This window comes from Paramormyrops kingsleyae, chromosome 6 (assembly GCF_048594095.1).
Source record: "Paramormyrops kingsleyae isolate MSU_618 chromosome 6, PKINGS_0.4, whole genome shotgun sequence".
NCBI lineage: Eukaryota > Metazoa > Chordata > Actinopteri > Osteoglossiformes > Mormyridae > Paramormyrops > Paramormyrops kingsleyae.
Window position 1 is genome coordinate 14634610 of NC_132802.1, and position 10846 is coordinate 14645455.

Consider the following 10846-nt stretch of genomic DNA (forward strand, 5'->3'; position numbering starts at 1 on the left):
GTGTGTGACAGGTCTTTAATGCGAGTGGTGTCAGGGAAGCCAGAGACATCCTGTCCTGTGTGGCTGAAAATAAATCACCTGTTTTGAAGATGGAAATAGTTTGCGGAAATAACCTGCATTGTGGCTATATGTGTTCCCCTACAGACTGTTTTTTGTTTTTTTTTTTTATTTTGTTAACTTGTCCTGTTGTAGGCAGTTGTGTAGTTTTTCTTTGCTTGGTTTGTTGTAAATTCCTGGACACTGTATAGATTTAACCAAACCTAAAGCCATATTGATTTTGTCAGCTTCCTTGTTTAGAGCACCGGTCTCATGAAACCTGAATTTCAGGTCCGACTGGATGACACGTGATGGGGTATTTTTTTACTGACACACATGCCTGAAACAGTGATGTGTTCATTATTGAATGTGCAGCGATTGGTCATGTGTGAGTCACCAGTATAACTCTGTAAACATGGCTTGGTGGGGCAGGTTTTACTAGGCTCAGCCAATGGCTTTTATGTATTTTGGTTCTTTCTTTTTTGTTTTTAATTAAGCTGTTGATTCTCGTAAACCTTGGTTTGTTTGGGTTTAATAAAATGCCCATTTGTCTTTTGATAAGTGGAGTATGTGGGGACTTGTGCGATTTCTGAGGAAATGTGTGTTGCATAACTTCTGGAATAAATTTCCTGGTGTGGAATCAACCTGCTCCGTGCCGTATGCTGCAGGCACCGCGCGTCACGTTTCTGTCACGTGTGTGTGGGCGTGTGTCTACACATACTGAGTGCCTTTTATGGTTCAGCCAGTAGTTGGCAAGTATTGTATACAATTGCTCATAATTGGAATTTTTCTTTTTGTTTTGCAAAAGGTTTCTGTCTTCCCTATAATTAATTATGAACACTTAGCACGATTACAGCATGCTTTGTTACCATCTGTCTTAACCCCAGTGAAGTGGGAGAGCCAATTCGCTCATTTCGCAGGCTTGGTTTAAGCCGCCCACCTGGATTATTGGGATCATTCTTCCATATTTCTAATGGCTGTAGGGTGGGAATGTCTGTCACACATTGCATAGACGCACCTCACAACGAGGCTTTGAAGGTGACTCTAGTGTCTGTCTCCTGTGTGGAGATGGATGGACATTTAAATAGATGCAGGTGGATATGTTTTGACTTCTTCCTTGACACTTTCTGACTGCTGTATAAATCAGCAGACCTGGAGTGACGTGATGCTGGGAGATGAGAATAAGTTCATTTGTCATGCAGCCGCAGCCTGTTTGGCCGATAAAGGTGCTGCAGAAATCGAGTCTGGACTGTGTTAACATCTCAAGCAGTGGCTCCTTTGTTAGCAGCAGAATAGCTGCACATCTTGGGCTATTTGACTGCCTTCAGGGCAGCGTGTTGAAGGCAGGTTCACTGACAGGGTTAACATGCTGTGAAATGAGCAATTGCCCCATGTTGCTGACGCTAGTTAACGCTATAGAAGGTTAGAAAGGTAAGGTTGTGTTGAACCATTTAAAGAGATGTTTCAATACCAGATGTGTGCTGAGCCCCCCCGCTTTCTGTTTTAGATACTTTAGATACTATTGATTCCTTTTATGCCGCCTCCAACTTGCTCTCTTTAGGTAAGAGCAAGCTGGCCATGAAGGGCAGCCACCCATAACCGCGCCCAGGGAGCTGGGGGTTAAGGGCCTTGCTCAAGGAGCCGCAGATGTGGCGGGGCTGGGCTTGAACCGGCGACCTTCTGCTCTCAGGCACAGAGGCTTTGCTCACTGAGCCACACACTGCCCCCTCTAGAAGAATCCATGCCCTCCAGTGATTTTACTATGAATGTGAATAAAGTAGGCACTTGAATGGTAGTGATCTCTCCATCATTGGACTGCAGCCGCGTTTCCCATTTCATCTTCCCCTTTAAAAACCTCCCGCTGCATTTGCATAGCCGTGATGCTGACAGATGTTGACGTGGGACCAGTGGTGTCCCAGGATCTCATCAGGTAAACGAGACTAACCGCGGTCCTTGTTTTATGCACTCAGGTGTGAGTCATGGCCTGGACATCACCTCGACCGGTTCAGCGACCTTTGAGAAAGCCAGCGGGGAGGCTGTCATGCTGAGCTGCCAGTTTAATCTGGCCCCCGAAGACACAGGACCCCTGGACATCGAGTGGAGCCAGCTAGCCTCTGACAACCAGAAGGAGGATAAAGTGGTTAGTGCGTGCATGCGTGTGGGAGAGAGAGCGAGAGTTCAGTTTCTGTATTCCATTTTTCATATCTTCACGCCCTGCTCGTGTTCGTCACAATTAACAGGTTTTTCCGTATGAATGTTTAATCTTCCTGATGTATAGAAACATTTTTTTGGAGGGGGGGGGGGAGCAAAAGGGTGTCAAGTTTTTCCCAAAATAGAAATGGCTCTCGATTAAATGTCATTCTGCCATGAATGGGTTCTCTGTAGCTGCCAGCCACATCTGTGGTCTTTTTGGGAACTGTGCAATGAATGCCAATGTCCTGTGGCACACGCCTCTTAAGCAGCTGAGAGGGCGTCTCCCATGGTAACCTGGGCTGCAATCCATACAATGCATAGCTGCGTAAATTACCATCATCTTATTTGCTTAGTGTCACACTTCAGTGATGCCTCCCATACCAGCGTGAACAGAATCCAGCAGACAACAGGGTCCTGCCATTTGATAGCCGCTCTTGTGATTTAAAAAAAAAAATAAAAATTATTTTTTTGCGTGACACCGGAGACTTGTTTTTTTTTACCTTCATTTGAGCTTGGCGTGACGATTGTGTGACCTGATGCACCTGTCCTGTTTGTGCTGCCGGTGGTGTCCTACAGGGGGCAGCATACAATCTTCCTGCTGCTATTGAGATAGTGTTGCCCTTACCGCTTGTGTAATCAGGTAGAAGAGGACATTGTTGTTGCTTAGTTTTGAGCCGGTTCCACTGAAATCCAGCCTTAACTGTATAATTCTGTACTCCGGTTTATGCACTAGCTGAATAGAAACGTAAAGTCATTGTCATCCTAAAATCCATATGCAGCTGAAAGTGAATTACGTCAGTGGCATCCTGTAGTATATGGGGTGTTAGAATATGTGCCTTAAAATGCTGCTCTTCCTAGCAGGTGTACAGCTTCCCTTGCTGGGCAATGTGGTCCAGTGGTATGTTGCTGTGCTCTTGCAGCCTGACTGCATCTCTGTGGCATGTATAAATTAGAGAGGCGAATGTGTTTGTGTCAGGAAGTGACAGGCAGGAATGCCGTATTTCCATACAACATAAAGAGTTCATTTGTGTACGTGCTCTGTCCCCCCCACCCCCCTTCTCGGAATTAGTCACGTTAGTGAGTTTGCTTTGCCCTCGCCGAGCGGCAAGTCTTTGTGGCAGATTGCGCCATTCCCATAATATGCTTCTGGGAGGTGATGAACCCACCGGCAGCTTCGGGATTTGTGATGGGGCTGGGGGGGGGGGCACCTGGCTTTGAGGCCATGCGCTGTGGGGGTGGGGAGGGAGGGGGAGGGAGAGGGAGAGAGTGAGGATCTGCGCAGCCATTTGCAGGCTGGAATGGGGAACAGCTCCTGTAATGAGCTGTTCTGCTACGCTGAGAGCACCACTGTGGCAATCAGCTTTGACGAGTGGGCAGCTGGGGGCTGGGGGTGGGTGTATGTGACTTCCTTCCAAGCTGCAGGTGTTCCCTGAATCAAAACCATTTTCAGATCACCTCACACTTGGTGTGGATGGTGTGTTTTCCTGTTTGTTTGACTGAATTTCAAAGTGTGTGTTACTGGCGTGTTGTTTAAGCACAGTGACTGAATGGTGCATCTGTAAACACAACAAAGCCTGTTTAAAGCCCGATTCATTTTGCATGGGGCCTATATAATGAACATTTCTCTGCTATTCTAGTACAAAGATTCACTTTCAACTCAGTGGTCTCACAGTCCCAGGCACAGTCATTAGCATTTTTATCAGAGCATCCCAGTGTGTCCATGAGGTGCGTTAATAGAACGTGGCAGGGGCTTAAGCTTGAGGGGGGTGTCCCGTCTGCTCCCATGCTCATCCCTACATGCTTGTCCACTTGGCATCTCAAAAACACCGGCCCCCTTTCTTCCCCCATGCCATTCCCCGGCCAGGCCCACAAGCACCCTGTCTGCAAATAGACACTGTGGTTTGTGTTTAATACCTCTTCTCCTGGTCTGGATTGTTCTGTTCCTGCTGGTATTTCCTCCAGGTGACTGCTGCTTACAGGCTGGATAATTCCATAATGTCCTTTTATTTTGCAGCCTGGCACACCGGCTACAGAACTTCAACCCCATAAATAATATGATCAAAGCCCCCCACTTGTTCGTGTTCTGCCCTGTGTTCGTGTGCCCCCTGGTACCTCCTCACTTCCTCCTCATTTTTGCTGTTACAGTAAAGCTGTTTAGGTAGTAGTGATTGTATGCCACTACTCAGTCACACGGTTTTAGGTTGGACTTTTTGAACTCAGTCTTACACTAATCTGACAGTTTTCCCAGCTGGTGCCTTCGGGATCAGTCGCTGCAGTCTGTACCCAGTACTGGAATTCCGATGTCTACCTCTGCCAGGAATCTGTGAATCTGCTCATCTGAGGTCATCTGAATTCCATCGTTGCAGTTTCGCTCGCCTGCTGCTTCCCCCCGGGGGCCTTTGGCACCATGTCTGGTGGAGATTGGTGCTGTTTAATGCCTCTGTGGTTATGGAAGACTGGGTGTGTTTTGTCTGGCATTTGCTTGTCCCCTGTACTAAGGCGTTAGCATCTCCTGCCCATCCCGGTTCCTAACGGTAATGACATTGACGATTCAGAACAAAGTTGGCGGGGCTGTCCTGTCCTGCCCGTGACGTGGCCTCTCCATGCAGCAAGTGTTGATTCAATTCAACAGACGTTCTTTTGTTTGCCTGCACTGGCTCGCTTGGGAAGGCTAATATTAGTTCCACAACCAAGGTCGTTTGGAAGATAAGTTCCAACTCCTACTGAGATGAGGCTGTTAGGACACAATTTGCACTGTAATATGGACGCCACTCTTGGTTTGAATTTGTAATGTAGATGCCAGCCTCCTGATCCCCTGCCTCAGTCATGCAGACTGTGCAGGTCTCCATGCCTCCTCCATTGTCTAACTCCACATCCTCCCTCCGCAGATCATCCTGTACTCAGGGGACCGGGCATATGAGGACTACAATCCTGCCATGAAGGGCCGGGTGCACTTCAACTCGCCCGACCCCAAGAATGGTGATGCCTCTATCAACCTGACCAGCCTGCAGCCCTCAGACACGGGCACATATCAGTGCAAAGTGAAGAAGGCACCAGGCATCCGCAGCAGGAAGATGCAGCTGACTGTCATGGGTGAGGCCCTCTTAGGAACCTGGCACCAGGTCGCCTGCTCTATCTCTACAGAGTCTGTGCACCACATCATCTGCCGTACCCCTACCATCAGTAGACTTGGCCACCTGCTGAAGCGCACGCACTGGCCGACAATTCATATCAAGTTCACCGACTGATCATGTCGGAGCGCTTAAACATTAACCATACCACTAGCATTGTGCAGTGTTCACCTGGACAGGTTTAATAGTTGGGCTATAAATGCATGGATGATGAGTGGTGCCTTGTAAAGAAGTAAACATTTGTAACTGCTTCCTGCTTCCTGCTTCCTTCTGATTGCTATTAACCCCATGCAGTGGAATGTACCCCTGGCTGTGCTTAGCAGCATGTGCAGGAAAAAACGATTTTATGTTTGAGTTGACACCCAGTGTACTGCTGAAGATGTTTTATTGTGCATTTACATTTTATTTAGCAGTCATGGTTGCCCACAGCAACGTACAAGTGAGGCAAATAGCACATTAATGTTTTATGTGAGGGAAGACGTATAGAAGATTACATCATCTGGTCAGATCTGCGTACGAGGGCAGTTTGATCACATGACAGCCTACACCTCAGAATCGCTCTGCTGATTCTGGATGGTCAGACACAGGGGACCTTTGGGGGGGGGGGGGATTGGCGACAGGATTACTTAGCCACGCGGCCCACTTATTGAACTCCTCACTGTCCATATACTGTCTTGCTCCTGCACACCAGCTGCTGCCTTTGGCTCTCCTGGAGTTGCTATACCGACAGCTGGCAGGAGATGGTGTCCACAGAGTTACCGACAAATGGGTAGCAGCCCTAGTACACAGGAACCTTCCCTGCCTCCTGACGGAGTGACTGGCAATAATCCGCGCCGAGCGTATAAACCACTGTCGTCCGCAACGCGGCCCCAAAGCTTGTCTTTACTGCCACCGGTCCACACAGTGATGTCAGCATGTGTGTCTCTGATCCCGTGGCTTCTCATATGACAGACGATACACCGTTAGACTCCACCCCGTTGATTGTCTTACTGGGTTGTGTTTCCTTGACTTCCAGATGGCCTGGGGATGGTTTTAATTTGGGCCGTAGGAGTTCGTTTAAATCTGGTCTATAAGGGTTCGCTAAAGCTCCGTGCTGTCTTGTGTTTTTGCTTAATTTCCGTTTGCGTATCGTGATTCATGAAGCTGTTACACCATAAGCTCTGGTGCTTATTAATGCATTATTAGTGTTCCTTCTGGACGACGCGGTGACCATCTCAGATTTCAAATTGTCTCTGAAGTGAGTGCTTCGGGCCCATGTGCTACATTGTTGGGTGACTGGCGTTTCCCCCCCTGCAGTCCGGCCCTCCAAACCTGCATGTTCCACCGTTGGACCTTCCCACTTGGGCAAAGATGTGCAGCTAAAGTGTGTGTCGTCGGAGGGCACCAACCCGGTGCAGTACACCTGGGAGAAGACGAGCGACACCAAGGTGCTGCCTGCCACCGCCGTGATGGGTGAGCTCTCGCCGTCCTGCCCCTCACTCACCCCACTTCTGCTCCCCCATCTCCTGGCTCCCCCATGTTATTCGCCCGTTTCCGCACCTTCGCTGCATGGATACTTCCTTGTCTCACTCTGAAACTTCTAAATTCCATTCTTTGAAAGGTTTCCCAAATGTTGAAGACTTTGCTCTCATTGTTCCCTTCCCTCCTTTTGATGTTATGCCTCAGACTCCACCGGAAGCACCCTAAACGTCCGTAACGCCTCAAACAGCGCTTCCGGCACGTACCGCTGCACAGCCAGGAACCGCGTGGGGATGGATGACTGCACCTTGAATCTGCGCGTCGTGCCCGGTGAGTAACCACCCCCCCCCCATGCTTATGGTGCCACTTGTTTTCAGTGAAATTGTCAGTCTGTGATTGGCTGTTCCGTGTGCCCCACAGCCCCCAACACAGCCGGCATCATCGCCGGCGCCGTCATCGGCGTCCTCCTGGCCCTCATCCTCATCGCTATTATCCTGTTCTGCTGCTACCGGGCCCGCAACAGGAAGAAGTACGAGAAGGAGATGTCCTACGAGATCAAGTGGGTACCTGGGCCAGTCATGGGGTCGAACCGCAAACTCACTCAGATGATATTCTAAGGTGATACTAGTGCAGACTGGCAGGGTCCAAACGGGTTCAGAACTTTCTCACACTGCACTCCATAACTCAGCTGCACTCAAGTTTTTGGAACCATACACTGGGTTTGTAGAACAGGGCATGCAGAAGCCGTCAGACTCTTCTGGGATCTTTGTCTAGTCAATGGCTTATTTATAAGGAATAAACCAATGCGAGTTATAATGAATAAGTAGCACAAAGTAAATGTCAGCTTTTTATGAATTATAATTAATCACAGTCTGATCATGGTAAATCCCCAAATTATTATTTGAGGTCATTATTATAAAACATTTCTGACTGCTCACCGTCAGTCACGAACCACGTGATGTGAGTGGTCCTGTTGGGGTTTAAGGTCCCCTACGGCCTGCGTCTGACCCGGAACAGCTCTGCTCAACTGTTTCTGGTACAGACCAAGTATTAGGAAGTGCGGGAGTGTCAGCAGTCACCAGCATGCAGCTGCCCATTATAATGCTCCCCCCCCCCCCGCAGGGAGGACGTACCCCCCCCGAAAAGCCGAGTGTCGACGGCACGGAGCTTCACCAGCGTGGGGAGCCAGCGCTCCTCCGTGGGCTCCATGTCGCCCTCCAACCTGCACGAGTACGCCGCCAAATCCATGTACAACGCGCTTCCCTCAGAGGAGTATGACCGGCCTCCCAGCCAGGCCCCAGTGGCCCCCCTGTCCCGCACGGCCGGCCCCAACCTGAGCCGCATGGGCGCCGTGCCTGTCATGGTGCCGGCGCAGAACAGGGACGGCTCAATCGTGTAATGGGCCGAGGGCCGGGGCTCCCCAACAGCCGCCACGGTCGAGTCGCAGTCCGACGCCAAATGAGAACCACCATGCGACTGTAGCAAACAGCAACTCGAGAATTGGACCGGAGGGCAAGAGGGCAGCCGGCCCCTCGTGTCTCTGTACATATGGGAACGCATGAATACTTCATCTGCCTGCTCAGTAGAGCTCATGAAATATTACATCCAGCAATTTATATCCATGTTTTGCATATTCAAGGACTTTTCCACGGTGGAAATGGGATGTTATGTATGAGTAATTTTCTACCATCTTTCTCTAGATTGCTCAGAGGTACCCCTCCCTTAAAAGATGTTACCACATCTGTGGTTTTAAAAAGCTGTTCATATATGTGATTTCTACAGGGTATTAAGGGAAAACAGATTGGTTTTTACAATGTTTTAAAATTTAAACAGCTTTAAACGCACCCTCACGTTAACAGCGAAAGATTCCATTTAGTTTGTACCTGAGTAAATTTATACAACATTTACTTTTGAGTTAACTGGAGTGGCCTCTATGCTCAGGACTGCATTTTAAGGGATGGTCAGTCTTCCAGAATTTTCTGATCACACGGTCATCACTCTGTTCTGTGCTATGAACTGTTTAAAGGTGGGTGGTGGTCAGGTCTGAGTAAATCCATGGAGCATCCCACACCGCCTGTCTGACCTCTGTACAACCCCCCCCCCCCCCAACTTTGTCTGCATTCCAGGGCTCAATCCTCTGATCCTAGGACAGTCCCAGTAATGAATCTGCTGCTTTGCGTAGAGCACAGTGGAAGGGGTGTCATCGCATTGTCCCGCAGGCGCAGTTTTAACCCTCTTAATAGAATGTTTGGTTTCCACTTTCCTCGGGTAATATGAAGTGCTTAGTAATTTGCACAGCTTCAAATTATTATTATTTTTTTTAAATGAAGCGTTTTTCAATCCACAGAAAATTATCTGACCGCCTCTGTAAATATCTTCAAATTAAGATGTGGGGTTTTAAGTGATTTTTCAGCTGGGAAAGTGATTCGGTCTGTGTGCTCCCCGCCCTCTGGCACTGTCCTGTTGGTGGTTCCATCCTGTGAGTAGACGCAGGATGGGTCTCTGCCCCATCGGTGAGCCGGCGCTAGGAGCTAGGCGCTGTCCCAGGTCACATGACCTTGTCATGGGACACACATTCTTTTCTAGTACTCCTGGCATGTGACCCCTGAACCCTTGAGACCTCGGATGCTCGGTTGTTGAATTTTAGCCCATTTGTTGGACACTTCATGTATATTTTTCACTTTGTGATTTGTATTGTACCTGGTATCTGCCTGTTGCCAATATTAGATCGATACTCCTTGGTATTTATCATCACGCAGATGGTTTGTTTAAATGAGCTCCACAGCTGATCACCAGCCCCAGTGTGTGTGTCTGTCGGCCACGACACTGCATGTAGCAGATGAGACTTTTAAATAAAACCATTAAGCCCCCCAACATTTTAAAGGACAGAGTGGGCTAAGAGGCAGTGTGGAGAGTCACGCTGAAGATCATCCAAGCTTAAAGTGGTGTGGGCCCCTCCCCCGCTTCCTGTCACTGCAGGCATGTCTTCAGGCTGCCCGGGGGGTCGCCATGCACAGAGCCGTCTACCCACCTGCCTGGCATGAGGCGGTGAAAGCCCCATGTGTTTCTTCAGAGTTACACCTTGTGGTTTCTTCAAGGTTTTGCATCTACCTGCTTAGTACTTGATTACACCAGCTAGCTCACAGAAGCACAGATGTTTCCAGACGCTTGTACCATGTGTTAAGGGCACCTTGGCTGATAGGCCATTTGCTGCAGTCTTTCTGGAGGAGGGGCAGGTTCTCACTGCTTAAGCCCTAGTTTGTCAAGATTGAGATGGAGACCCTTGATTGAGATGGAGACCCTTGATTGAAACCACTTTGGTGAGTAAATCTCCCACATTTGCCTGATTTGAAACCAAATGCCCCTTTTGTTTTAGCTTCTAGAATGAGCCACAAATTAGTTTCTAGTACAATCAACAGAGGACCATAAAATCATTTGTGGGGATGTGTAGCCTCACTTAGGAACAATATACTAACGATCTTTATAGTTTAAAATGTATACTAATATTATATAAAGGCTCTCTATTCTTCTGGTGTGTTTGCACATTGTCAAACCTTTTTTGCTTGTACTTCTGTGCTGTATTTTTAAATAAAACCGATAAGATGTATATTTTGTTGTCGTCCCTGCATTTCATTGCACCCTCTGCGGATACCTCTGTTTGAACACACCTCCCCCCGTCCGTATCCGCTTTTGTCAGGTACCGTCTGTCGCGTGCCTCTGCAGAGGCTTCCTCTGTTACCGTTTCAGAAAGCAGAATCTACTCCGATGATGCAGGCTGTGGAGCAGCCAGCTGCACGTCCAGTATCCTGGTTGCGCTGATCGAAGAGCTAATCAGTGATTATTTATTTAAAGGGTGTCTCAGTTAATGTTTCTGCAGACACCTGATCAATGGGCTTTAATTGGTGAGAATCCAGCCAGTGGTCGGTCAGCATAAAGCACCGAGTGGCGCTTGGAGACCCACGGCTCCCTTCTGGTGTCGATATTTCATTAGGCGTGTCTGTGAGAGCGGCCATTTGTAACTGATCACA

At 48.6% G+C, this 10846-nt stretch overlaps 1 protein-coding gene across 2 annotated transcripts in view; it reads left to right on the forward strand.

Moving 5' to 3' along the window:
- The window catches only part of cxadr (CXADR Ig-like cell adhesion molecule), a 35028-nt gene extending 24603 nt beyond the window's left edge, over positions 1 to 10425 (forward strand). For both annotated transcript variants that reach the window (XM_023833141.2, XM_072713728.1), the window contains 6 exons: positions 2007 to 2176; positions 5118 to 5322; positions 6657 to 6812; positions 7026 to 7148; positions 7239 to 7377; positions 7941 to 10425. In XM_023833141.2, coding sequence (XP_023688909.1) covers positions 2007 to 2176; positions 5118 to 5322; positions 6657 to 6812; positions 7026 to 7148; positions 7239 to 7377; positions 7941 to 8217 — 1070 coding nt within the window. In that variant the 3' untranslated portion in view covers positions 8218 to 10425. The remainder of the gene's footprint in view (positions 1 to 2006; positions 2177 to 5117; positions 5323 to 6656; positions 6813 to 7025; positions 7149 to 7238; positions 7378 to 7940) is intronic.
- Positions 10426 to 10846: the final 421 nt, after the last annotated feature.